At 43.2% G+C, this 26699-nt stretch overlaps 1 protein-coding gene across 7 annotated transcripts in view; it reads left to right on the top strand.

The window, feature by feature from the left end:
* The window catches only part of GRIP2 (glutamate receptor interacting protein 2), a 528084-nt gene that overhangs the window by 420400 nt on the left and 80985 nt on the right, over positions 1-26699 (top strand). For all 7 annotated transcript variants that reach the window (XM_056524926.1, XM_056524923.1, XM_056524925.1 and 4 more), the window contains 4 exons: positions 19477-19557; positions 21358-21493; positions 21577-21722; positions 24368-24454. In XM_056524926.1, coding sequence (XP_056380901.1) covers positions 19477-19557; positions 21358-21493; positions 21577-21722; positions 24368-24454 — 450 coding nt within the window. The remainder of the gene's footprint in view (positions 1-19476; positions 19558-21357; positions 21494-21576; positions 21723-24367; positions 24455-26699) is intronic.

The following is a 26699-nucleotide window of genomic DNA, read 5'->3' as shown; positions in this document are numbered from 1 at the left end:
AATACTATTTGTGTGGGAAATTAAAAAGAAAACCACAATTTAGTAAATTTTGGAAGGTTTTGTTTTCACGCCGTACAATTTATGGTAAAAATGACATGTGTTTTTTATTCTCTGGGTCAATACGATTAAAATGATACCCATGATTATACACTTTTCTATTACTGTTGAGCTTAAAAAAAATCGCAAACTTTTTAACCAAATTAGTACGTTTAAAATCCCCCTATTTTGAAGACCTATATCTTTTTCATCTTTCCGTATAAGCGGCAGTATGAGGGCTTATTTTTTGTGCCGTGATCTGTACTTTTTATTAATAGCATATTTGCTTATACAAAACTTTTATTACCGTATATACTCGAGTATAAGCCGACCCGAGTATAAGCTGAGACCCCTAATTTCAACCCAAAATCCCAGGAAAAGTTATTGACTCGAGTATAAGCCTAGGGTGGGAAATACCTCATCCCCCCCTGTCATCATCCAGACCCGTCATTAACATCCTCATCATCCCCTTGTCATCATCCCACACATCCCCCCTTCATCATCCCCTTGTCATCATCCCACACATCCCCTTATCATCCCACACATCCCCCCTTCATCATCCCCTTGTCATCATCCCACACATCCCCCCTTCATCATCCCCTTGTCATCATCCCACACATCCCCTTATCCCACACATCCCCCCTTCATCATCCCCTTGTCATCATCCCACACATCCCCTTATCCCACACATCCCCCCTTCATCATCCCCTTGTCATCATCCCACACATCCCCTTATCCCACACATCCCCCCTTCATCATCCCCTTGTCATCATCCCACACATCCCCCCTTCATCATCCCACACATCCCCCCTTCATCATCCCCTTGTCATCATCCCACACATCCCCTTATCATCCCACACATCCCCCCTTCATCATCCCCTTGTCATCATCCCACACATCCCCTTATCATCCCACACATCCCCCCTTCATCATCCCCTTGTCATCATCCCACACCCCCCCCCCTTCATCATCCCCACCCCCCTTCATCATCCCCACACCCCCCCCCCCCCCTTCATCATCCTCTTCTCATCATTCGCCCTCAGTGGTCTTCAACCTGCGGACCTCCAGAGGTTTCAAAACTACAACTCCCAGCAAGCCCGGGCAGCCATCGGCTGTCCGGGCTTGCTGGGAGTTGTAGTTTTGAAACCTCCGGAGGTCCGCAGGTTGAAGACCACTGCGGCCTTCAACATGCGGACCTCCAGAGGTTTCAAAACTACAACTCCCAGCAAGCCCGGGCAGCCATCGGCTGTCCGGGCTTGCTGGGAGTTGTAGTTTTGAAACCTCCGGAGGTCCGCAGGTTGAAGACCACTGCGGCCTTCAACATGCGGACCTCCAGAGGTTTCAAAACTACAACTCCCAGCAAGCCCGGGCAGCCATCGGCTGTCCGGGCTTGCTGGGAGTTGTAGTTTTGAAACCTCCGGAGGTCCGCAGGTTGAAGACCACTGCGGCCTTCAACATCATCCAGCCCCCTCTCACCCCCTTTAGTTCTGAGTACTCACCTCCGCTCGGCGCTGGTCCGGTCCTGCAGGGCTGTCCGGTAAGGAGGTGGTCCGGTGAGGAGGTGGTCCGGGCTGCTATCTTCACCGGGGGGCGCCTCTTCTCCGCGCTTCCGGCCCGGAATAGAGCCGTTGCCTTAACAACGACGCATCTGCGTCGTTGTCAAGGCAACGTGACTATTCTGAGGCCGGGCCCGAAGCGCTTAGAAGAGGCCTCCCCGGTGAAGATAGCAGCCCGGACCACCTCCTCACCGGACCACCTCCTTACCGGACAGCCCTGCAGGACCGGACCAGCGCCGAGCGGAGGTGAGTACTCAGAACTAAAGGGGGTGAGAGGGGGCTGGATGATGTTGAAGGCCGCAGTGGTCTTCAACCTGCGGACCTCCGGAGGTTTCAAAACTACAACTCCCATCAAGCCCGGACAGCCGATGGCTGCCCTGGTTTGCTGGGAGTTGTAGTTTTGAAACCTCTGGAAGTCCGCAGGTTGAAGACCACTGCGGGTGGGGGAGTTCACTCGAGTATAAGCCGAGGGGGGTGTTTTCAGCACGAAAAATCGTGCTGAAAAACTCGGCTTATACTCGAGTATATACGGTACATTTTTTGATTTTTTTGGGCAATAAAAAGTTATAAAAAAGCAGCTATTTTGGATTTTTTTTTTTTTTTACGTTCACGCCGTTCACCGTACGGGATCATTTACATTTTATTTTACTAGTTCAGATATTTATGCACGCGGCGATACCAAATATGCATATAAAAAAAAAATGTTTACACTTTTTGGGGGTAAAATAGGGAAAATGGGACAATTTATGTTTTTATTGGGGGACCTGCCGCACATGATGCCGGCATCGCTCCGATGCCCGCGGTTATGCTCAGGACGTAAATGTACGTCCTGGTGCGTTAAGTACCACGTCACCAGGACATACATTTCAATTTTTTTTTACTTAATTTTTTTACTTTTATTTTTACACTTTAATAGTCCCCATAGGAGATTATTTAAAGCAATCCCTCGTTTGCTAATCCTGTTCAGTGCTATGTATAGGACACTGCACTGATCAGGGTTATCGATCATCTTCTGCTCTGGTCTGCGGGAAGGCAGATCAGAGTAGAAGACTCCCGGAAGGCAGCGGAGCCAGGTGAGGGGACCTCTGTCTGCCATGCAGGATGATCGGATCGCCGCTGCAGCGCTGCGGGTGATCAGATCATCCTGTTAAGTGACCGCGATGCTGCAGATGCAATGATCGGTATTGATCACGGCATCTGAGGGGTTAATGGCGGACATCCGCGGGATCGCGGGTGTCCGCCATTACGGCGGGTCCCTGGCTGCGATCCACAGCCGGGACCTGCCGCACATGATGCCGGCATCGCTCCGATGCCCGCGGTTATGCTCAGGACGTAAATGTACGTCCTGGTGCGTTAAGTACCACGTCACCAGGACATACATTTACGTCCTGCGTCGTTAAGGGGTTAAATCCTTCTTCATGTAATCCCAGACACACTTGATGATTTTGAGATTAGGGCTCAGTAGGGTCCATGTGATCACTTCCAGGACTCCTTGTTTATTTATACTTTTAGATATTCAGTGTAGGTTTGGGGTCCCTGTCCTGCTGCAGAATACATTTGGAGCCAATCCAACTTCTCCTGGATGGTATTGCATTATGGGTAAGTATTTGCCTGTAATCTCATCATTGAGGACATCATTAATCCTGACCTAATCCCCAAACTCCATATGAAATGCAGCCCCAATCTTGCAAGGATCATGGGGGAACAGGGAGAGTGAGCCCTACACTGACCCTCCTTGCGCTACAGGGCAGTGGCGTAAAATCAAATAATACACATAGTCGTCACAGGCCAGAAAAAGAAACTGAAAACTACCAGACAACCAGATATACCAGACAGGATACAAATACTCACAGGGCAGAAATGTATTAACAAACAGTTCATAAACCAGATATCAGATAAACGGCAGACATGATAAAATTAACAAGACTAGGTATGCAACAAGAATACAGCAGAATCCAAGAGATGCAGGGGATGGACGGAAGAACTGAAAGCTGAAACACTAAACTGATCAGGTAACATAGGACACTGTTCACACTGGGCACAGATAACGAACATGAACTTCATAAAAATGGATACAAGAAAACCAAACTCTACAACGTAGAGCTACACTGGTCAGGATACTAGACAGGATATTTCTCAAGATTCAAAACAGGATATATTTTAAGATACAAGACCGGATAAATTCAAAACCTAACTCCACTATGTGGAGGAACAGGACAGGATTCTCACAGTGTGAACACAAGATAAATATAATGTGCATTCTCAAGCAGACTAGGAATTATATAGCACAAACAGACATCATAGTAGTATTATTGCACAAAATAACCAGCAGATAGAATGCAGGCGAACTCTGGTAAAAATAGACACACCCGAGTTCTCATTTGTTCTGAACATTAACCATTCCCAATCCAGAGAGAATAGCAAACGTCTCAGAACAAACTAGTGTATGAATACACACAAACAGAAAAATACAAAAAACAAATAAACGGACATTACAGATCCTTTACCATGAACCACCATTAACGTTGCCTGCAGACTATTAATATTGTATCACTATCCAGCCCATCAGTGAATTTAGCAACTGCCTTGCAAAAAACAAGGTATGGGTCTGTAGGTGCAAAATTTAAAGTGTTATAATTTTTAGAAGGGGAGGAGGAAAAAACAAAAATGCGAAAATGAAAATTTGCTGGGTCCTTAAGGCCAAAAATATCTGAGTCCTTAACGGGTTAACTACCTTGTGTCTTCCACAACTTCAACTTTGTTGTGGAGTTTGGCTGTTCCTTACCCAGTTTTCAATCTCCTACACAGCTGTTTCTGTTTCAGATAATGACTCTTTTAACCTACATATGAAGGTGATGATTATCACCTGTTTGGTATAATTTGTTAATAATGCACCTGACTATAACCCTACAGCATCGCTAACTTTGTGCAGGTGTACCTAGTAAAATTGATGCTGTTTTTGAAGGGAAGGGTAGTCGCACCAAATATTGATTTATATTTATAAATTAGATTGATTAAAAATAGACTGTTACTTCTATTTTAAAAACATTCTTTCTTCACAGCATTTATTCGCCACTTGCCCAGAACATTTGCTGTCCTGCTAAAGGTTCATGATCTGCCCCCATGCTTTACACTATTGCTTTACTCTATTCTTCTGCTTTCTACCCTAGCATTCTGGAAATTGTAGTTTTGTGTTTGCTAGAGGACCACAGTTTGGAGACCATTGAGCAATACTGTTTAGGACTTTTATATCCATATGGTCCGGGTTCAGGTAATAGTAATGTGGAGTCCCAGAACCAATGGCTGTCCTGTGGCTTCGGACTGCTTTGGGCAACTTTACAGCACATGGTGTTGGGCCCACCAGAGACTTGTTATACCAATTATGTTTGCACTTTATTGAGAAGTAATGTATTTTTCTAATTAATTCTATTGTTGTTATCTGTATATATGTTATGCATGTGTTACTGTACCCTTGAGAGAGCATTGTAAACCCCATGTAACCCTGCCTGCCAATGGCAACTAAAGTCTCCCCTATGTAGTGTAGTGGGGGGAGGAGTTGCCAGAGTCTGAGTCTAAGTTTAACTACTGCTGAGCCACAGTGAGGTTCAGGTGTGTTGTGCTGTGTGCTCTAAGGGAAGGCCTAGCTTAAATCTACTTCATCTGGTCATTCTGCAAGGATCTACCATATGGTGGAAGTTCATGCTCCGGCAGAGAAGGCTTTAATTCGTTGACAGAGCCCTACCTACCTTGACTCATCTACCCATCTTACAAGTCAGTATTAAACCGTTTGGTGAAAGCACCACAAGTCCCAGCAAGGCAACAGGGCTCAAAAGGGGTTTCTTTGCATGTGTAATGCCATCTGCACCCAGCTCAGTAAAGACAGTTATCTGTAACCTGGCGTTGGTGTGTTCCTTTACTCCCCGTGTCTGGCCCAGGAGAAGCTGTCTCCAACCTCCGACCATGTATAGGATAATGGTGCCCTGGCGTCACAAAGTGATAAGGTATTTCTCATACACCTCGTGGCTTCCACAGTAATGCACCCATAAAAGCCAAGTGCAGCTTGTTTCTACTGAGCCACCATAGCACCCCATTTATTGTACCTATAGCCTAGACAGAGGCTTATTCTGGAGAGCTTCTACATCACAATCCTTACCATTCGGCAGAATAATCTGAAGATGTGCAGCTATTGATACTGTAATCCTGTTGCAAAGTGGAGAATTACATCAGGCAAAGGGTGGAGGGTAAATGAACAAAAAGATGAGAACTGGCTGTTGTTAAATGCTTTTTATATCATCCATTCTGTAGAATATCCATCCCATCGTGTGCAGTTCACAGACTTCTGCCTGAGCCCTTAAGAGTGAAGAGTGAAATGTCCCCTTTAACGCACGTGTTTGACACTTCCAGCATTGCAACTATGCATTGAAGTCCTGTGATATTGCGGTTGATATAGTGAATGTGTTGGTAATCTGTCCTTTGACTCTCTCTAAAGATGTCTGTGTTGCGCCATGGACAAATAATTTGCACAGACTGCAATGAAATAGTGTCTTTTTCTCTACAATTTCAGTAATGTAATGGTTGTATTTTTAATACAGTATATTGGAGCATACAATACAATGGTCTGACACACCAGCACCACTTCCCCATCATCTCACATTGGATTCCACAATCCACTGTAGTCACTTTCTGTTTCTCGCTGTTCTGATATCTCGTCGCTCTGGGCTGCCACTCCTTTGTGTTTCACAGCCTTTTAATAAATGTGAAGACAACTTGTAGAACAGGAAAAAATTATTTGCACTGCTCTCTAGCGATCACTTTCAGGCATCAGTCTAGTATATACGGTATGTATTTTAAAAAAACTTTTATTGACACATTAAAACAATAAAAAGCAACTGACAGAATGGCAAAACGCGTTTCGGAAGTAATTTCTCCCTTTTTCAATTGCAAGAGACAGCCTTTCCTTGCAATTGAAAAAGGGAGAAATTATTCCCGAAATGCGTTTTGCCATACTGTCCGTTGCTTTTTATGTGTCAATAAAAGTTTTTTTGATACATATATACTGGACTGATACCTGAAAGTGATCGCTAGAGAGCAGCGCCAAGTGCAAAGAACTTATTCCTGTTCTACAAGTTGTCTTCATGTTACCGGACTCCCCTGTGCCGCGAGGAGACGAGTCCAGAAATTTGCCGGCTGCAGCTCGAGATCCCTTGGGTTGATATGCATGAACCCAAGGGTTATCTCACGTGAGCACAACATCATCTCAAGGGAACCTGGGGACCGTTACCACACAGAATTACGCTAGGCGCTGTTCCTTCCTCCTGTTTTTTTCTTTTTTCCTCATTCGTTTTAATAAATGTGACATATTTGCTCTGTCCTCTGACATGTGTTGGTTTGCCTCTTATTATAGAGCAGGTATTGAGATAATCCGGTTATATGAGCAGAATTTTAAGATTTGCATAATTCAAGCAAAAATATATAATGTCCTAGATTTTGTGAACTGAATTGTTAACACTTCCCATGCTAGGTTGTAACATTTAGTGTATTATGTGGAAAATGTGACTTTCAATTGACAAGAGTGGAGAAACCCTTTTCATGCTGCTCTTCTTATTATAACAACCTCGGCAAACAAGATAATTGACGCTCAAGGTAAATTTATACATCTGCTGCTTTATGTAATTCGCTTGTTTTATATGGAAAGTAAAAAGGAGGATCTTATTACTTACGCTGAAAGGTGCTCAGGTTATATCAGAATAGTTCATAGCTCTGTATTGAGTAGATGTATATAAGATGTATAACTTGTACCTCCTGTAAGTATATAATTATATGCTAGAACATATGCAGGTTATTCCAGCATGGTCCATATCACTATATACAAGAAGATATATAATTGATACCAGCTGTACATATATAATTAAATACAAGAAGATGTATAACTTATACCAGCTGTACATATATAATCATATACAGTATATACCCAGGTTATACCAGCATGGTCCATATCACTATATACAAGATATGTGACTTATACCAGCTGTACATATATAATTATTTACAAAAGATGCCGAGGTTATACCAGCATGGTCCATATCACTACATACAAGAAGATGTATAACTTATGTTAGGGGTAGCACGCCATCCATTCATTCTGGCCGTGAGCGCTGCCCCCTCTCTGGTCTTCCTGCCTCCGGGACTCGTGGTGCGGGACACACCCGCACGCATGTGCTGGGTGTAACCATGAGTAATGCTCCGGCCGTGAGCACGCCCCTTCTTGTCCTGCTTTTGGCTCCGGGACTCGCTATGCGGGGCGCTCCCGCATGTGAGCCCCGGGCATCCCCTTACCTGCCTCTGTCCCCAGCCTCTCTGCTCCTCTGTCAGCATTGCTAGATTTAAAGGGCCAGTACACCCTTAATTGGTGCCCTACTGGGCGGACTCTATATTAGTCCAGCACCTCCCTAGTGTGGTGCTGGATCTTCGTGCCTTGTGCCTAAGAGAAAGCGTTACCTTGTGTGTGCCATATAGTGTTCCTGACCCTTCGCTTGTGACCTGACCTAGCTCCTTTGCTGCCTGCCTCCTGACCTTGTGCCTGTGACCTGATTACGCTCTTTTGCCACCTGCCTCCTGACTTTGTGCCTGTGACCTGACTACGCTACTTTGCTGCCTGCCTCCTGACCCGTGCTTCGTCTGACTTCGCCATCTTCTGTGCCAGGCATCACCTGGGCAACCTGTGTGGACGGATCGTGCCAGGTGTAGCGACCTGGGTGACGCCTGCCACTGCAAGTCCATCCCGCTTTGCGGTGGGCTCTGATGAAAACCAGCGGCACCTTAGACTCTGTGCCTTCGTACAGTTCAATCATAGTCCACACAGGACAGCGGATCCACCTCTCCTCTGCCTTCACGGTAAGATCTTTACAGTAAGATTCGGCCATGGATCCAGCCCAGGTTCCTCTGCCAAGTGTTGCCGACCTCTCTACTATTGTGGTTCGACAGTCAGTGCAGATAGAACAACAAGCGCAGCAGATGTCTCAGCTTTCTGCACTGGTGCAGCAACTCTTAGCATCGCAACAACCTCAACCTCTGCCGGCTGGATCCTCAGCAACTACTGCTCTTCTTGTTTCAGCTGGTTCTAAGATTCGTTTGTCTCTGCCTACCAAGTATGATGGAGATCCGAAGTTGTGTAGAGGCTTCATTACTCAGTGTTCCATGCATCTTGAACTCCAAGCAGAACAGTTTCCCTCTGAAAGAGTCAAAGTGGCATTTGTCATCAGCCTTCTTTCCGGGAAAGTCTTGGCCTTGCTGAATTGCGTAACGTATTTGAGGAACCGGCCCAGGCTTTTTCAGCAGAGACAGCTTTACTGAATATCTCTCAATGAAATTCTTCGGTGGGAGAATATGCAGTACAATTCCACATCTTGGCCTCTGAACTGGCCTGGAATAATGAGGCTTTGTGCGCTACATTTGAAAAGGGCCTCTCTTGTAGGATCAAGGACGCTTTGGTGGCTCAAGATCTTCCTTCTTCCCTGACTGATCTCATCAACCTGGCTACAACCTGGCTGTAAGGTTCTCAGAGAGACAAGAGGAGGGAACCACTCCGGTCACAATGTTATTCCCGTTTGGCCCCCATTTTTAAACGTCCTCTGCAATCATCTTCCACTCCACCTGCAGAAGAACCCACATAAGACTTTCTTCTCAAGAAAGAACCCATAGACGTACTGCAAACTGATGCCTTTATTATGCTAGTCCTGAACACTTCCTAGTCCTGTGCACTCTTCATCCTCAGCATCCGGGAAACGCTCGTAGATAGGGCACGTAGGAGAGGCGTCCCTGGGTGACAATAGTTCCTCCACATTTGACCATGCCTGTTTGTCTTCTTACTCCTATGAAGTCTTTACTACTCGCTACTGCCTTCCTCGATTCTGGTTCTGCTGGAAATTTTATTGATGCCTCCCTGGTCAAGAAACATTGTTTACCAGTATCTCCTCTTATCAAGCCTCTGTTTATTTCTTCTGTTAACGGGGAGCACCTGAAGTGTAAGGTCCTTTTTCGCACGGAACCTCCCCTCATGCAGGTATGATCATTACACAAGGAGAAAGAGTTCTTAGTACTTCCCCATTGTACTTCTGAACTTCTTCTGGGACTTCCTTGGCTACAGCTTCACTCTTCTCAATATGACTGGAATTCAGGAGAGGTCTCTCGTTGGGGAGCTTTTTTGTCAAGGTCGCTGTCTAGAGTAAATTCTGCCGAAGATTGTTTCCTCGCCTCCCATTACGTCTAGTATTCCTTCCCCTTATTGTGACTTTGCAGATGTATTCTGTGAAAAAAAAGCAGAGACTCTCCCACCACATCGCCCTTATGATTGTCCCATTGACCTTCAACCAGGAACTGCACCTCCTGAGGAAAAATTATCTGCTTTCAGTACCTGAGACACGAGCAATGGAAAAATATATTCATGAAAATCTTCAAAAGGGTTTCATCCGAAAATCCTCCTCTCCTGCTGGGGCTGGATTCTTCTTTGTTGGGAAAAAAGTTGTCTCACTTCATCCTTTCATTGACTTTTGGGGACTAAATAAAATCATCATCAAAAATCGCTATCCTTTGCCTCTGATCTCAGAACTCTTTGATTGTCTACATGGGGCCAGAATCTTCACTAAATTGGACCTCCGAGGAGCATACAATTTACTTCGCATTCGAGAAGGTGATGAGTGGAAAACGGCATTTAACACCCGAGACGGCCATTTTGAGTATCTAGTTATGCCTTTCGTTCTTTGTAATGCCCGCAGTCTTCCAAGAATTTGTTAATGACATCTTTCGTGATCTTTTGTATACCTGTGTGGTAGTCTACCTGGATGATATAATGATTTTCTCTTCCAATTTAGAACTACATCGTGTTCATGTCCGCCGAGTCCTGCAGCGTCTCTGGGAGAATCGTTTATTTGCCAAGTTTGAGAAATGTCTCTTTGAGAGAACAAGTCTACCTTTTCTCCGATATATTGTTTCCCATCACGGACTTTAGATATATCCTACTAAGCTTTCAGCTGTCCTGGACTGGCCTCGCCCTTCTCCTTTGCCGCCTGCCTCCTGACTTTGGGCTTGTGACCTGACTACGCTACTTTGCTGCCTGCCTCCTGACCCGTGCTTTGCTTGACTTCACCTTCTTCTGTGCCAAGCATCACCTGGGCAACCTGTGTCGACAGATTGTGCCAGGGGTAGCAACGTGGGTGATGCCTGCCGCTGCAAGTCCATCTCACTTTTCAGTGGGCTCTGGTGAAAACCAGTGGCACCTTAGACTCCGCTCCCTGGTACAGTTCAGTCATACGGATCCACCTCTCCTCTGCCGTTACAGTCAGACCAACTGTACATATATAATTATATACAGTATATACACAGGTTATACCAGCATGCTCCTTATCACTATATACAAGAAGATATATAACTTATACCAGCTGTACATATATAATTATATACAGTATATACCCAGGTTATACCAGCATGGTCCATATCACTGTATACCAGAAGATATATAACTTATACGAACTGTACAAATATAATTATATGCAGACGATGTCAAGGTTATACTAGCATGATCCATATCACTATATACAAGAAGATATATAACTTATACCACCTGTACATATATAATTATATACAGAATATACCCAGGTTATACCAGCATGGTCTATATCACTATATACAAGAAGATGTATAACTTATACCAATTGTACATATATAATTATATACAGAAGATACCCAGGTTATACCAGCATGGTCCATATCACCATATACAAGAAGATATATAACTTATACCAGCTGTACATATATAATTATATACAGAATATACCCAGGTTATACCAGCATGATCCATATCAATATATATATACACAAGAAGATGTATAACTTATACCAGCTGTACATATATAATTATATACAGAAGATACCCAGGTTATACCAGCATGGTCCATATCAATATATATATACACAAGAAGATGTATAACTTATACCAGCTGTACATATATAATTATATACAGTATATACCCAGGTTATACCAGCATGGTCCATATCACTATATACAAGAAGATGTATAACTTATATCAGCTGTACATATATAATTATATACAGTATATACCCAGGTTATACCAGCATGGTCCATATCACTATATACAAGAAGATATATAACTTATACCAGCTGTACATATATAATTATATACAGTATATACCCAGATTATACCAGTATGGTCATATCACTATATACAAGAAGATGTATAACTTATATCAGCTGTACATATATAATTATATACAGTATATACCCAGGTTATACCAGCATGGTCCATATCACTATATACAAGAAGATGTATAACTTATATCAGCTGTACATATATAATTATATACAGTATATACCCAGGTTATACCAGCATGGTCCATATCACTATATACAAGAAGATATATAACTTATACCAGCTGTACATATATAATTATATACAGTATATACCCAGATTATACCATTATGGTCATATCACTATATACAAGAAGATGTATAACTTATATCAGCTGTACATATATAATTATATACAGTATATACCCAGGTTATACCAGCATGGTCCATATCACTATACATACAGAAAAGTGCCCAACACTTGTCTATTCATTAGATTATTCCTGTATGATGACTTTGGATATAAATACCTTCTCGCTTTATTGACTTTGTAGAAGCTACATTCGCTCTACTATATGCTTAGCAAAAACATTTTTAGTAAATTAAAACTGCTCAGTAGGGGCTCTACTACCTATAAACCAATTATATAGTGTACATGATTGGCACAACGTTTGTAGAGCGGCAGTTTGACTGTGGTCTGAGACGTGAGCAGATAAGACACTGTGCCTTTAAAGTATACCTGTCGCCAACAAAAACTTTTGATATTATGTAGATAATACCATTTTATGTATATTTGTAATATACATTGATTAAAAATTGTGTATATTTTTGGGTGAAAAAATGCTGTCCCTGCAGCTATTGCCTGTGTGTCTCTATGAGGAGTCCAAATACAGGAAGTGAGGGCAGGACAAGCAGGGCTCTGTGCAGACTGCTGGCCTTTCAATCATCCTGATGTGTGAGCCAGGAGCATATTATAGAGCCTCAGTGTACAGAGCCCTGCTTGTCCACCCACACTTCCAGTATTTGGACTCCTCATAGAAGAACACAAACAATAACTGTAGGGACAAAAATATACAAATTTTTTAACCAATGTATATTACAATTATACATATAATTGTATTATCTACATTATATAAAAAGTTTTTTTTGAGGACATGTACACTTTAATTCAGAGTTTATAAAGAACTTTCCTCGTATAGTGGCTTTAGTTATTGGATTAACAGAAAAAAAAAGTTGGGTTAGCCCCTCTAGGCTACACGGTCAGACATATCTAGAGATATTTGGTTATATCTATAGTGGTATACACTACTATTGTATGCGTATGTGCGCAATATCTTTATGGCAATGCCAAATGATGTGGTGCTATAAAAAAAAATGCTGCAGTATATAATATTTGCCCCTAATGCAATAGACCTATATCCTGTTTATGGTGCGTATTTATACATTTCACATACACTTGTATTAATAAAGTACGTTTATTTATTACTTGTTAAAAATGTTTACAGTTTAAAGGTACTCTTGTTGCATTAGAGAGAAAGGACAGATATATCAAAGTAAGAATAATTAAAATAATAAATGAACCAAAAATAAAATAAATAAAAGTAACAAGGCCCTCTTGTAATTAAACCACGTTTGGGTATGCAGCTGGTAATAGTTTTTCAGAGTGTCTATGGTCAAAGACAAATGTTCCTCTGGCTATGGTTATTGAATTGTACGTGATTTGTATTCATGAAACTGTTCTGGTTGTACATGTAGGAAAAGAAACCCAAAGTAAAAATCAAAATGAGGCCCCCTGGTGGCTGGTCAGTGCCCTCATACAGGGGATATGTGCAGATGTCCTTGTGCCTGATAATATTCTGTATGTGATCACATGATGGTGTAGATGATCAGCAAGGGGTTAAATTCTCTCTTTGTGAAACATGATTTGCTCTCTCTTGCATGTGAGAATACATTTAGACCAAAGAGAAGCCCTGGGTGTAGGGTTCTTGGTATGGCAGTAATGCCAGCGCTGTCATGGCTGCAGATTTCTGCTTCAACAGGTTATTTAAAGATTGGCCTGGTGCCTGTGACTGGTTGGTGTTGGCTTTCTGTAGATGGTTTATGTTACACTGAGCTGCTGTCTCCTGTAGTGAATTACTACTGTTTGGAGACGTGATGCTTACAATCTATCCTTTACCTGGAAATCTGTTTTCTGTCTAATAATAATGATTTCATAGCTTCCACATGGGAAAAATACCTAAAATACCTTGTGATACCTAAAAAAATTTTTTTACACTGCCCCAGCCTATGGTGCCATCAAGAGTGTCCTCTCACCACAGTGCCATCTATAGTGCCCCACACAGTGGTATCTCCCAGAATGTGACCACTGCAGTGCCATCCATAATGTTTTCACAGCAGTGCCATCCATAGTGTGCCCACAGCAGTGCCATCCATAGTGTGCCCACAGCAGTGCCATTAACAGTTTTTCTATTAAGCCAAAGTACCCAAAGGATAAAGGATAACCAGCTGCCACTTATAAATATGAAATGTTTACTTTGCCATCCTTTTAACAGGGAAGGAGGTTGAGTATCCCTGGACAGTGCTCCTTTCCCTCTTGAATACAGGAGAGTTGGGTGATGGGGTGATTATATTCCTAGTTCTTAATTTCACAGGTCAGAATCTCATCAGCATCATAGATAACAATAAGAGGGGCAGAGCTGTGACAACCTCCCTGTTTATTTTTGTACCTCTGTGGGTATTGTAAGTACTGGACTCTTTTATCTTCATGGTCTACAGTAGGAGGAACTTTCATCCTCAGCCATGATGTCCTAAGGCGTCTTTTTGCTCCTTTTATCTGTAGAACGAAGACCTTATGAACTGCACACATGGTCTAATTGAAACTTATAATTTTATTTGTATTTTTTTCAAATAGCCCTGTATGAGGGTACAAACGTTACATGCATATGGGTGAATAAAGTGCCAACTTTGGCGCGCTGCCTATTTGTGAAAAGCTGGTCATCTCACAGCATGTATTATAGATTCTAAGCTCTTTCGAGCAGGGCCCTCACTCCTGTTTGACGATATAGTGTTTAATATGTCTACAATTTTGAGAGTACAAAGCAAGACAAATATCAAAGTGTTGTACAACTTGTTGGTGCTATATAAATATTATTTTTATTGTATGTTGAGATTAGAGATGAGTTGGAAAAGGACACATCTGCATATTAGTGCATCCTCCTCTGGGTAGGATCTCTTCACTGGCTGAAAAACCTTCCAATATACACACCAAGAGGAGAGCAAATTAAGCATCAAAAAGTCTCGTTTGTGCAAGTCCTGTTTTTCTAAAAAATTGACAACTTATTAGGCTCCTTTCACACTATGAGCATTCACCCGTTATTAAACATCCGTTTTCTGTGTAAAAACGGATATATAATAATGGATGAAATAACGGGTGTTAACGGCTGAATAAATATTCATCTGTTAAAACCCGTTATAACATCCCTCATGTACAGCATTTTAACACCTCTGCCTACAGACTCCCACAGCCGGGACTACTACTCCCATCATGGAACAGACGTCTTTCCATGATGGGAGTTGAAGTTCCCTGGCTGCTGGAGTCTGTAGGTGGCTGGGGAGGCTATATTAGTGTTTGTACTACTACCCCATCATGGAACAGACTTTGTTCCATGATGGGGGTTGTAGTACAGGGGCTGAGGGATTGATCGCACCGGGTCTCACTTCTGAGACCCGATGCGATTAGAAGTTATTAAACAGGGGAGCAGGCGGCATGCTCCACTCCCCTGCGATGTACGATGTATTTACATTAATTTTTAAATTCCCCGCCTGGAGCCCTGAATGGCCAGTACTGAGGAGCCAATCAGGGCTCCCGGTAGGGTTTCAAATAGAAGTGCTGCGTTGGGGAAAGATATAAAGAATTGGGGGGTATTTTCTGGCCCCCACAGCCCTTCTATATATCTTGCCCCCATTTGTATATGTTCCCCCCCGCAGCACTATCATAAGCACCCAGCAGCGCTATGAATGAAAAGTATTCTGCAGCAGTGAATCTGGCGGGCGCGATGTGCTGCTGAAAGAATACTTGTCATTCATAGCGCTGCATCTGTATATAGATGCGCTGCAGGGGTCAGATTTATATCCATAGGTCTGGCCCCCACAGCGCTTCTATAATCAAATGCCGCCGCAGCGCTATGAATGAAAATTATTCCTTCAGCAGCACATCGCGCTGGCTCGATGCACTGCTGTAGAATACTTTTCATTCATAGCACTGCTGGGGGCTATATGAAAGCGCTGCGGGGGGGGGGGGAACATATATATGCACTGTGGGGGGGAACATATATATGCGCTGCGGGGGGAACATATATATATATATATATATACATATGTGCTGCGGGGGGAACATATATAAATGCGCTGTGGGGGCAAGATCTATAGAAGCGCTTGGGGGGGTTAAAATAATGGCCGTTAATTTAGCCCTTTCTTGAAGAAAAATTAGTGCGTGTGCCGTTATTTCTTCCATCAAAACTAACGTCCATTATTCATGATGGGCTATAACGGTGCCTAACGGATAATAAAAAAATCCCATAGACTTGAATGGGAATGTGTAACGGCCGTTTAACATGGCTTTTCTAACGGAAGTTTGTAACGGATCTTTTAACAGAACAACTATATAGTGTGAAAGGGTCCTTACAATAGCCCTGTAGCACAGTGGTTCCCAACCTTTTTGGTTCGGGGCACCACTTGGAATTTTTTTTTTCCGTGGGGCACACCTACCGAATAACTTTCAACACACGCGAAACATTGGCTAAAAGGAAGCAATACACAACACCTAAATATCTGTTAGCTATGTAGATAACAGTGCTGCTATATGCAGGATTTACAGATGACATCTTCTCTGATCGTAGTCATTCACTTTTCCCTTGTTTTCTCCATCTGGCCCGGACCGTCATGGTCCCGGCCAGGCACATCTTTTCACCAGAGAACCTGCAACACAAACATATATTAGGCACCGCACTTTTCCAGTATCATCCTCCCTTTTTCCTCACAAATGTCTCCAGCCTCAACCCCCCCCCCCCACACACACATACAAATGCCTCCAGCCTCTCCCATACACACACACAATGCCTCCAGAATCATACACACACACAATGCCTCCAACCTCTCTCCCACACACAATACCTTCAGCCTGCCCCCAAATGCCTCCAACATCTCTTCCACACGCAGTAACCTGCAGTCTGCCCCCAAATGCCTCCAACTTCTCTTTCACACATAATGCCTCCAGCATCCCTGCAAATGCCTCCAACCTCTCTCTCTCTCTCTCTCTCTCTCTCTCACTCACTCACACACACACACACACACACACAATACCTCCAGCATCCCCCAAATGCCTCCAGCCTCTGTCTCACACACACAAAATGCCTCCAGCCTCTCCCACACACAAATACCACCAACCTCTTTCACATGCCTCCAGCCTTTCAACCACCCATATTGCCTCCAGCCTCTTACCCATCCTATTACCTCCAGGCTCCCAGCCACTCACCACTACTGCCTTCAGACTCCCTGCCACCCACCCATCACTATTGCCTTAAGACCCCACCACACACCCACCACTATTGCCTTCATACTCCCCTACTGCCTCCAGATTCCCACCCACCACTATTGCCTCCAACCAGCCACTCACACCTTGTGCCTTCAGCCTCCCACCCACATTGCTTTCAGCCAGTCACATTGCCACCCACCCACCCATGCACATTGCCTCCCAATCACCCACCCACCCACATTGCCTTCCATGCTGTTTGTAGCCACCCACATTGCTTCCTGCCTCTGCCTCCCATCGCTATTGACTTCATTCACCCCCCCCCTATTGTTTCCATTCACCCCCTCCTGCCACTGCTTCCATTCACCCACCCATCCTGGCTTCCATTCAACCCCCATCCACCCACCCCTGCTTCTATTCACCCACGCCATAAACCCCTGCCACTGCTTCCATACACTCAACAGCCACCCACCCTTGCTTCCATTTACTCCCCAGCCACCCAAACCACTGCTTCCATTCACCCCCGCCACCCACCCACGCTTCCATTCACCCATCAACCACCCCTGCTTCCATTCACCCATCACCCACCCACTTCTGCTTCCATTTACCCCCAGACACTGCTTCCATTCAACCCCTCATAATCCCACCCATCATTGCCACAGCTTCCATTCACTTCCCACACCACTGCTTCCATTCCCCCCAGCCATCCACGCCACTGCTTCCATTACCCACCCAAACACCCACCCACGCTTCCATTCACCCCCTCCCCATAAATCCACCGACCACTGCCACAGCTTCCATTCACCCCCAGCCAACCCTGCTTCCATTCATCTCCCACCCACCCCACTGCTTCCCTTCACCTCGCCCACCCCTGCTACTGCTTCCATTCACCACCACACACCACTCCTACTGCCACCATTCAGCCACCCCTGCCTCCATTCACCCATCCCCCGCTTCCATTCATCCTCCCCCTGCAACTCCTGTTTACCTCCCCCCCCCCCCCCCCCTTTGCTTACATTTAGCATCCATAGGGCACTTCTTAACTCCTGGGAAACGTCCAAAGTCGTCGCTGCAGTGACGTGGATGCTTCCCATCCGGCATCTGTACACCAGGTCCTGTCTGGCGGAAGCACTCAGCACGTGATGCTGACGCTTCCACCAAGGTGGGAAATGTTTTTTTTTTCTTCATTTTTCCTCTGGAGCCCGCGGCACCCTAGGCATTGCCGAACGGCACCCCGGTTAAGAATCAGTGCTGTAGCAGGTATGTTCTTCTCAGATAGTACTAGTGGTTTTGATGTGGTGCAGTGATTTTTTTTATCATCATACACATTGCCTATACACAACATTAATCCTCCTCTTATCCTATACGTTTCATTGTAGTATTTCAATTGTATTTCTCTTTTGAGTTCAATCTCTCGGAGCGTTTGGTATGAAATTTATTATTTGGAACTTGTAATTTTTACTGCGGAGAATTGGCTGCCTTGGACTTGTGGTTTCCTTGAAATATTTTTTAGCTTGGGCCTGATAGAAAATAAAGTAAAAGATAATCATAAGATATTGAGACATAAAGTTACCCACCATGTAAAACATGTCGGATCTTTATGATTTGGAAACTGCAGATTGCGGCATCTAGCCTTGAAGTATATGAAGGACGACACTCAGGAGTTGTAGAAGGAACACATATTTATTCTCCTGTTTTAGTGGATTGAGTCATCTTAAGACTCTTTTTTTTCCAGTTAGATTTGTGAAAGTTAATGATTCCATTATTTCCACACCAGTGTGGACTAGCAGTATTCTGCATAAATGAATGCAGTAAAGAACCCTAAAATTCTATTAGTCTGTTATTAAAGGGCCTGGTGATCTTGTGGTGGGCTTTTTCTCCCCAGGAATAATTGAGGTTTAGTAGGGGACCCTTGTGTAAGTCAACATCATTTCCTGTAGATGGGTATTTTCTAGCCATCGTTTCTCTTACAATTTCTTCTTCAGGAAGATTGAAAAATGCATAATGAAATGTTTTGGATGCTTATTGGAATATGATTTTCTCTATATACATATATATACATATATATATATATATATATATATATATATATATATATTTTTTATGCTGCCCAAATGAACCATATTGCCTACAGATTCAGCTTATTGAATCTATTTCTTATTATTCAGTCCTGTTCTATAGTCTAAGGTTCCTCATATATGTTGTTTTAGATGATGGGCCGTATTCCAAAGGAAACAAAGACTTGTCCGGAAATGATGTTGCACTTGTCTCGAGACGTCAAAGTATTCCAGGTAAGTATCCAATGAACCCGTTAACTTTATATTGACTATTTACTTTTACACTTTGGTTACCAACCACTTCCCTAAGTCTAAAATAAGTGCTTATCATTTCCCTTCCCCAGGACAGAGCAGGCAGTGGTAGGGGCAAGTTATTTCAGCCTTGGTAGACAACCTCACTCATTCTAAGAGAACCTATAATGTGGCACCCTACCTGAAAGCATTATGGTTCAGACTATTTTTTAAACTATTAAAATGGCATCTAAATGGACCTGTAACATTATACATGCAGACCCATGTGTGGACATGACAATATCTACAGATCAGACACAATGTCTACAGATCAGACACCATGGTCAATGTGACAGGTTCCCTATGCATGTGAGGGTCATGGTCCAATGGAGCAACTAAATGGAGCCATTGCTAAGTGATGTCCTCCACCATTTCTATGGAGGGTGAGGGTGGGGTATAGGGTTGTTATTCTGCACAGGGGCCCAAGAGTCATGTGAAAGGATAAAAAATGCATATCCATCTGCATTGGGATGGTGGGTTTGAGATTGTGGCATGAAACAACACAAGGAGAGGACCCTATTTACACTTCTTAGCAATGCAGTGCCACTAACATAGTCAAAGAGAAGCACGTATTAGAGATTGTCATTTAAAGTTGTGTCAGGTTGCCTCACTAGTATGTGAGCTCTTACCCCCTAGGCTAACAGTACAGTTTTCAGTACATCTTCAGCTTTAGAGGCATTGGTGACTTTCTGACATGTCTTCTCTTACCTTTCCTGAATAATCCTGACTCTGCGAGTCGCCTAGGAGCAGCAGGGCCCCAGAAACTACAATTGAAATTTTTGTCAGGACAGAAATTAAACCACAGCGAGAAAGCATTAATATCCCTGCAGGTGCCATCTGCAGTCATATAAAGACGTGTGTGCAGGGCATGTGAGGAGCTGGCCTGGGCAGCTGATAATTCTAGCAGCAGCAGGTGAGATTGATAGGACGAGGACTCCAGCAGAGCAGTCAGTCATCCAGAAGCGATCATATCAGAGCCATGCGCCAGCTTAACCCTTCTTGTGCCCTTTCTCTGCTACTCCTAAATGATTGCTAATGCAATTCCTGTGAGCACTGGCTAACTTGTCACCAGCTGGTTTTAAGCGAGTTTCATTGCTTTTTTTTACCTTTTGATTTTTGTGGGTCAATGAATATTAATATAATTTAAAGTGAAAACTACATTCCAGTCAAAATTCTGTTGGGAAATGAATTTAATCTCCAGTCTATGCTGAGAAACACACATGCATGTGCCCTCAGGCTTGTGGGTACACACATTTAAGAGATTGTGTCCTCCTATTTCCCAGTGCACAAATGTATTCTAGGCCAAATTAGCTCTTCAGGACCTTTGGAAAGTTGAGTGAAGACAACTTTGGAGCTGAAATGGGGGGCAAAACCAGTTTGCACAAAAACAGAAATGGCTACATAGAATTGTTAACTTTTAAGGGGATCCTATATAATATAGAAAAAAATTATTATTGGTTATAGTCCTACCTAGGTGCATGGTATTGGCAGCTTGGCTTGTATCATGATTGACCGGATCCTTGTAAACTAAAACTCTCTATGACCATTGCAGTTGCACTACAATGTTTTGTATGATAAGGCTTGGTCCGCACCGTATGTTGTGTTTATATTTAATGTACATGTGTTTTATGCTCTTTAAAAAAAAAAAATTCTACTTTTCAACACATTATCAGCAAAGCAACCTGCCCCAACCTTTGTAGAGGGAGGGAAAGATTCATCATTATTATAACTTTTGATTTTTAGAAGAGTTTCGTGGAGTCACCATTGTGGAGCTTATCAAGAAAGAAGGCAGCACATTGGGACTGACCATCTCAGGGGGCACAGACAAGGATGGCAAACCCAGAGTGTCCAATCTGAGGCCAGGAGGCTTGGCAGCCAGGTAAGCTCTATGTACTGCTTTCCTATGAGTGATTCTTTTGAGTTGCAGTTAGTTTCATAACCATTTATATTTTTTTTCTACAGAAGTGACCAGCTGAATATCGGAGATTATATAAAGTCTGTGAATGGCATTAACCTGACAAAATTGCGCCATGAAGAGATTATCAGCCTGCTTAAGAATGTGGGGGAGAGAGTGGTGCTGGAAGTAGAATATGAGCTTCCCCCTGTCTGTAAGTAAATGAGCATAATGAGGGGAATTTATCAAAGCTTTTTGGTTTGTTTTGCATTTGCTTTCGTGTGCTTAATTTATCAAAATGTCCCACGGGATTAATAAATGATGTGCACGAAAGTAAAACTTTGAAAACTCACCTCAGAAAGCAAGTTCTTATAAGAATGTGCATGCAGTTTCTAATAAGTATTCTTGTAACCTTATGGACCTACAGAATAAAAATAAGGTGTCATTTTTAACAAAAAGTGCACTGCGTAGAAACGGGAGGCCACAAAATTTTGGTTCGCTGCAGATTATATTATGAAATAAGTAATGTCATTAGAAAGTAGAATTGGTGACGCAAAAAACAACCCCTTATATGGGTCTGTAGGTAAAAAATTTAAAGCGTTATGATTTTTAGAAGGGAAGGAGTAAAAAAAATTAATCTCCTGCACGGGGCCGCAGCATTTGGCTGAAAAGGGGGTGTGTCGACCCCCGCACAGAGTCCCGGCTGACGCGCCCCTCAATGTTCCCCATAGTGATACATGGAGGGAGTGTGCCGGGGGTCGGACGTCAGCTTCCGGCAAACTGCTGGGGCCCTGTGCAGGAGATCGTGGGGGGGGGGGGGGGGTCACAGAGCTCGTACCCCCCCGCAATCTCAAAGTTATTCCTATCCTTTGGATAGTGGATACGTTTATCTTCACTGGACTACTCCTTTAATGTTAGATTGTAAAATTTTGGACATTTACGCATGCTGCAAATTTCACATATTTGTTTAATTTAGTATACATTTTTTTTTTTTTTTTTTTTTATATGGGGGGGAAAAGGGAGTGATTTTAAAATTTTATTTAGTGTAGGGTTTAATCACATTTATTACTAACTATCTTTTGGTGAATTTTGTAATTAATTCCACACAGTGTGCCTCTAGTTGTTGCAATACTACAACTCCCAGCATACCCAGACAGCAAAAAGGCTTTCAGGGCATTCTGAGAGTTGTAGTTTAGTAACAGCTGCAGACACACTATTAAGAAATAACTGCCCTATGGGAACTATTCAGATACTGATCAATGCTATAGGCGCCTACAGCACAGCACTGATCAGTGTTATCGGCGCTCCAATACTACAGCTTGCTAAGGCTGCAGCATCATTGGAGCACCGATAGGACAAGCCAGAGGCAGGTAGGGAACCTCTGTTCGCCCCCTCAGCTGATCGGGACCCTGCGGTTTTTGCCGCAGGTGTCCCGATCAGCTCCACTGAGCTACCGGCATATGTTTTAGGCATTATAGATGTGGTGATCAGTGTTGGTCACGGCGTCTAAAGTGTTAATGCCGAACATCACACGGATTGCTGATGTCCGGCATCAGCCAGTATGAAGAGAGCTCAGTTCCTGAGCTCGCTTCATACACCCTCGACACGGTTGTGCCGTTTATTAACGGCGTCCAGCCATAGGTGGGGTTAAGTCACCACCTCCTCCCAGCACTGAGCACTGCTGGGAGGAGGAATACTGAGAATCATGCTGGAGGGGCCGGGCCATGGTGAGCGAAGCGGTGCAGAGGAAGCTAAGCCTTTAGCCGTCGCCGCCGGGACCGGAGTCAGGGTTGACGGCTCCTGTGCTGCGCGACCCGGCCTCTTCTGCATGATTCTGGAAGCTGGAAATGCTTAGGTAAGAGCCGTCAGAAAGCAAGGAAAAAGTTTGCTTTCGTGTGCAGTAGTTTTATGGACGATGTGACTTTTTAGTCACCATGATAAATTCAATACCACTGCAAAGTGACATCGGGCAAACTTCCCTATGTAGTAGCCAACAAGATTTTTGCTTTTGCTCTGGTTCTGTCAATAAGTCGCAGGATAATTTGCTTTGGTGCATTTGCGCCAATTTATGCACCACTGCCTGCTTTGATAAATTCCCCTCATTGTTACTATTAGTGGTCTTGGTCATATATTGTATATTGTCAATTATAAGAGTACTAGAGAGTTATGTCAAAGCACAAGGCTGCAGGGCATTCACAAAGATCAAGGAACATTAAACTGTATTCTTAAATGGGTTTGTAATGAAGCAAACCCCCTAGCTATTGGAACAACTAGGTATTGATGGTGGGAAAGCTAGTCAGTGCCTCATAATGGGGGAGATTTATCAAAACCTGTGCAAAGGAAAAGTTGTCCAGTTGCCCATAGCAACCAATCAGATCACTTCTTTCATTTTGCAGAGGCCTTGTTAAAAATAAAGCAATCTGATTGGTTGTTATGGGCAACTGGGCAACTTTTCCTCTGGACAGGTTTTGATAAATCTCCCCCTATATAGAGTGTTATTTGATGTTTACGATAATCAATAGACAACTGTGTAATACACAAGTACATTTTTGCAGCACCTGTCCTTTGTGGCCAATATAGGGGGTCCAGAGAAAGGGACCCCTCTATGATTTTCATGAAAAGGCTTGTCATGATTACCCATGGTCTTTGCTGATATTTAATTGCTTGAAGTCAAGGCCCATTTCTGCGCAGTTCTGATGATAACATATCCCTGCAATCCTGTCACAGATCAGATGATAAAACATTAGACACATAACTGGGACCATGCAAGACAGGGAGGATGAAGATACTGATGCATTTGATAATGCGGATAAATCTATATCTCTCCTTCCTACAAGGTTCACAGTATTTTTTTCCTAGCTCCAGATAACAATGCTGCCATCATCCCAAAGACATTGGAGATCACCTTGTGCAAAGAAGGGAACAGCTTTGGGTTTGTTATGAGAGGTGAGTACAGTGTCCAGTTAAAAAAAAAAATATATATCCTAAAATAAACATCCCTGGTTGTTATCGTTTGTATTTAGGTGAATTAAACCTTTTTCAGTTTCAGGGACCATTGGGTGACAAATAATATTGATACAGTCAGAGTATCCAATTTCCCAAGACTCCTGAATGGCAAACCTGCTATAGCTGCAGCAATACATGCCATTTGCCCATAGTGCCACATAATAAGGCAAATTCTGGATTCAAGAGTTTTGGAAAGCTGGTGCATCTTCTGATGGGAGCTGTAAAGGTTGCTGTATTATCAGCTAGTCTTTTCTCATATGCAATGCCACCTTTAAACATTAAAATAGCAGCTAATATTCCCCTGTTCACACTGTACACTTTATATAAATATTATTATTTCCATAATGATAAGTTTTAGTCAAAATATCTGTCTGGTAAATCTGTCTTTGTGATGCGACTGCATGAACACAAGCAACCACTTGGGGTACCACAGTACAATTGCCAGGCTTAGTATAGATGCAGCTTGCGGTATTTTTCCGTTTATGCTCCAATGAGCTTTCATCCCATGTTATCCTCAATTGTGAGCTGCCCTGGTAATTACCAGAGGGAACAGAGATCTATATCTAAAGCTATACAGTGCACCATCATTTTAACTGTAGCACATAGAGAAGAAGCACTATAATGTGCATAGTGTTAAGGTCCCTAGCGTCAAGCTATGAGAGAATTGAATTTATACATGTGAAATATACATGCAATGGATTACCCTATTTGATAATGTTGTACACTGGATAAACCAGAACAGAACAAAAACATGATATTGTAATATAGGTAGGCTTTAAAGGGATATTCCAGGATTTGTTTTATTTGACTGTACAACAGAGGCTGTAAAATTAGTTTAGTTTATGATATAGTGTCTGTATATGTGTTTAATGGCTGGTATTGGAATTATTATGTGATCTTTGCCTCAATATTTATTTTTAGCAGCACACAAAATTAGTGTTTTCTCAGATTTTCCCAGGTTGCAGTGTGCCTGAAACATTACATCACTGTTCAGGTGTTTAAAGAGTAGCTCCCACCATCTCATTTTTGTTTTATTCTGTCCCTACCTATAGGTAATCTATCCCTAACCCTCTCCCTGCCTTTAAAAATTTTTTGGGGGACTTACATAGCCTTCATCTTCTGGTCTTCTTGCTTGCTGTGCGGTCTTGTTCCTGAAGCCGGCTTCCCTAGCAGGTGCGACGTGACTGACGCCTGCTGGTTGCCGACTTCCGCCCTCACTTCATCTATGCTGCGATCCTGTCGGGAGCGCAGCATAGATGATCAGCGTATCGCAGGGCAGGCTGCTCCGGGGTCTGCTCCTCCCTGTTTAGCAGTACATGTGCTACCCAGGGAGGAGGAGTATAGGAGTAGCCTGCATAGAAATAGACACCTGATGAAAATATTTGCGTTTAATGCGCTCACTCCCGCCTGTCTGATTGACAGGCAGGGAGCAAGCGCAGCCTAAATGAATTAGGACCGATTGCCCGGCTGGCATCGGTCCGAATTCAGGCGTGACATCACCCCAGGCTGAAGCCGGGCACTAGAAGGGAGACCCCTAGTGGCCGGTTTTCAAACGTAAATTTCACCCTGATAATAATATAAAAAAAATATTATGAAAATATATTAGAGATATGTTGTAGTACATAAGTAAGGGTGGAAAGGAGCTCATTCTCCACGGGGCTGCAGGAAATTGTAGTTCCATGAACAGCACACATTACTGCAAAGGGTAGGGTTAGGGAAGTGAACTCACACTTAAAAACAAGGGATCCTGGGACTTGTAGTTGGAGGAATAAAATGCCAACAGGAAATAGCCATTTCACAAAAAATAAAGCAGCAGTGTTATAGTGGACAACACAACCATTTAGCCCCATAACAAGAATAGATCATACTTCTCATGTAGACCTTGACTTGGGTTATATCTATAGGTATGGCAAAGGGGATATCATCATTTAGAAGAATGCGCAATTGTTGAGGACTGGTGCAGATTTCACCCTGGGGCCCAGAAGCTTTAAATGGTTACTGTTATTTCAAACAACTTCTCTCCATTTGGCAGCCTATGAGATTCCAAAGATTTTTGTAAATCCCTTCATTTACCAAAAATTACTCCTTACCCCAAAAAGCAGCTCTAAAGTCTAGTGTATCAGTAAACCGCATCTTCCCCAACTTGCCATCTATAGTACCATACTGTGTAAAAAATCAGCCCAGC

The sequence above is a fragment of the Hyla sarda genome, chromosome 6 (genome assembly GCF_029499605.1).
Source record: "Hyla sarda isolate aHylSar1 chromosome 6, aHylSar1.hap1, whole genome shotgun sequence".
In the NCBI taxonomy this organism is placed as follows: Eukaryota; Metazoa; Chordata; class Amphibia; order Anura; family Hylidae; genus Hyla; species Hyla sarda.
The sequence above is the reverse complement of the archived record's forward strand: the minus strand, read 5'-3'. Positions and strand labels throughout refer to the sequence as shown.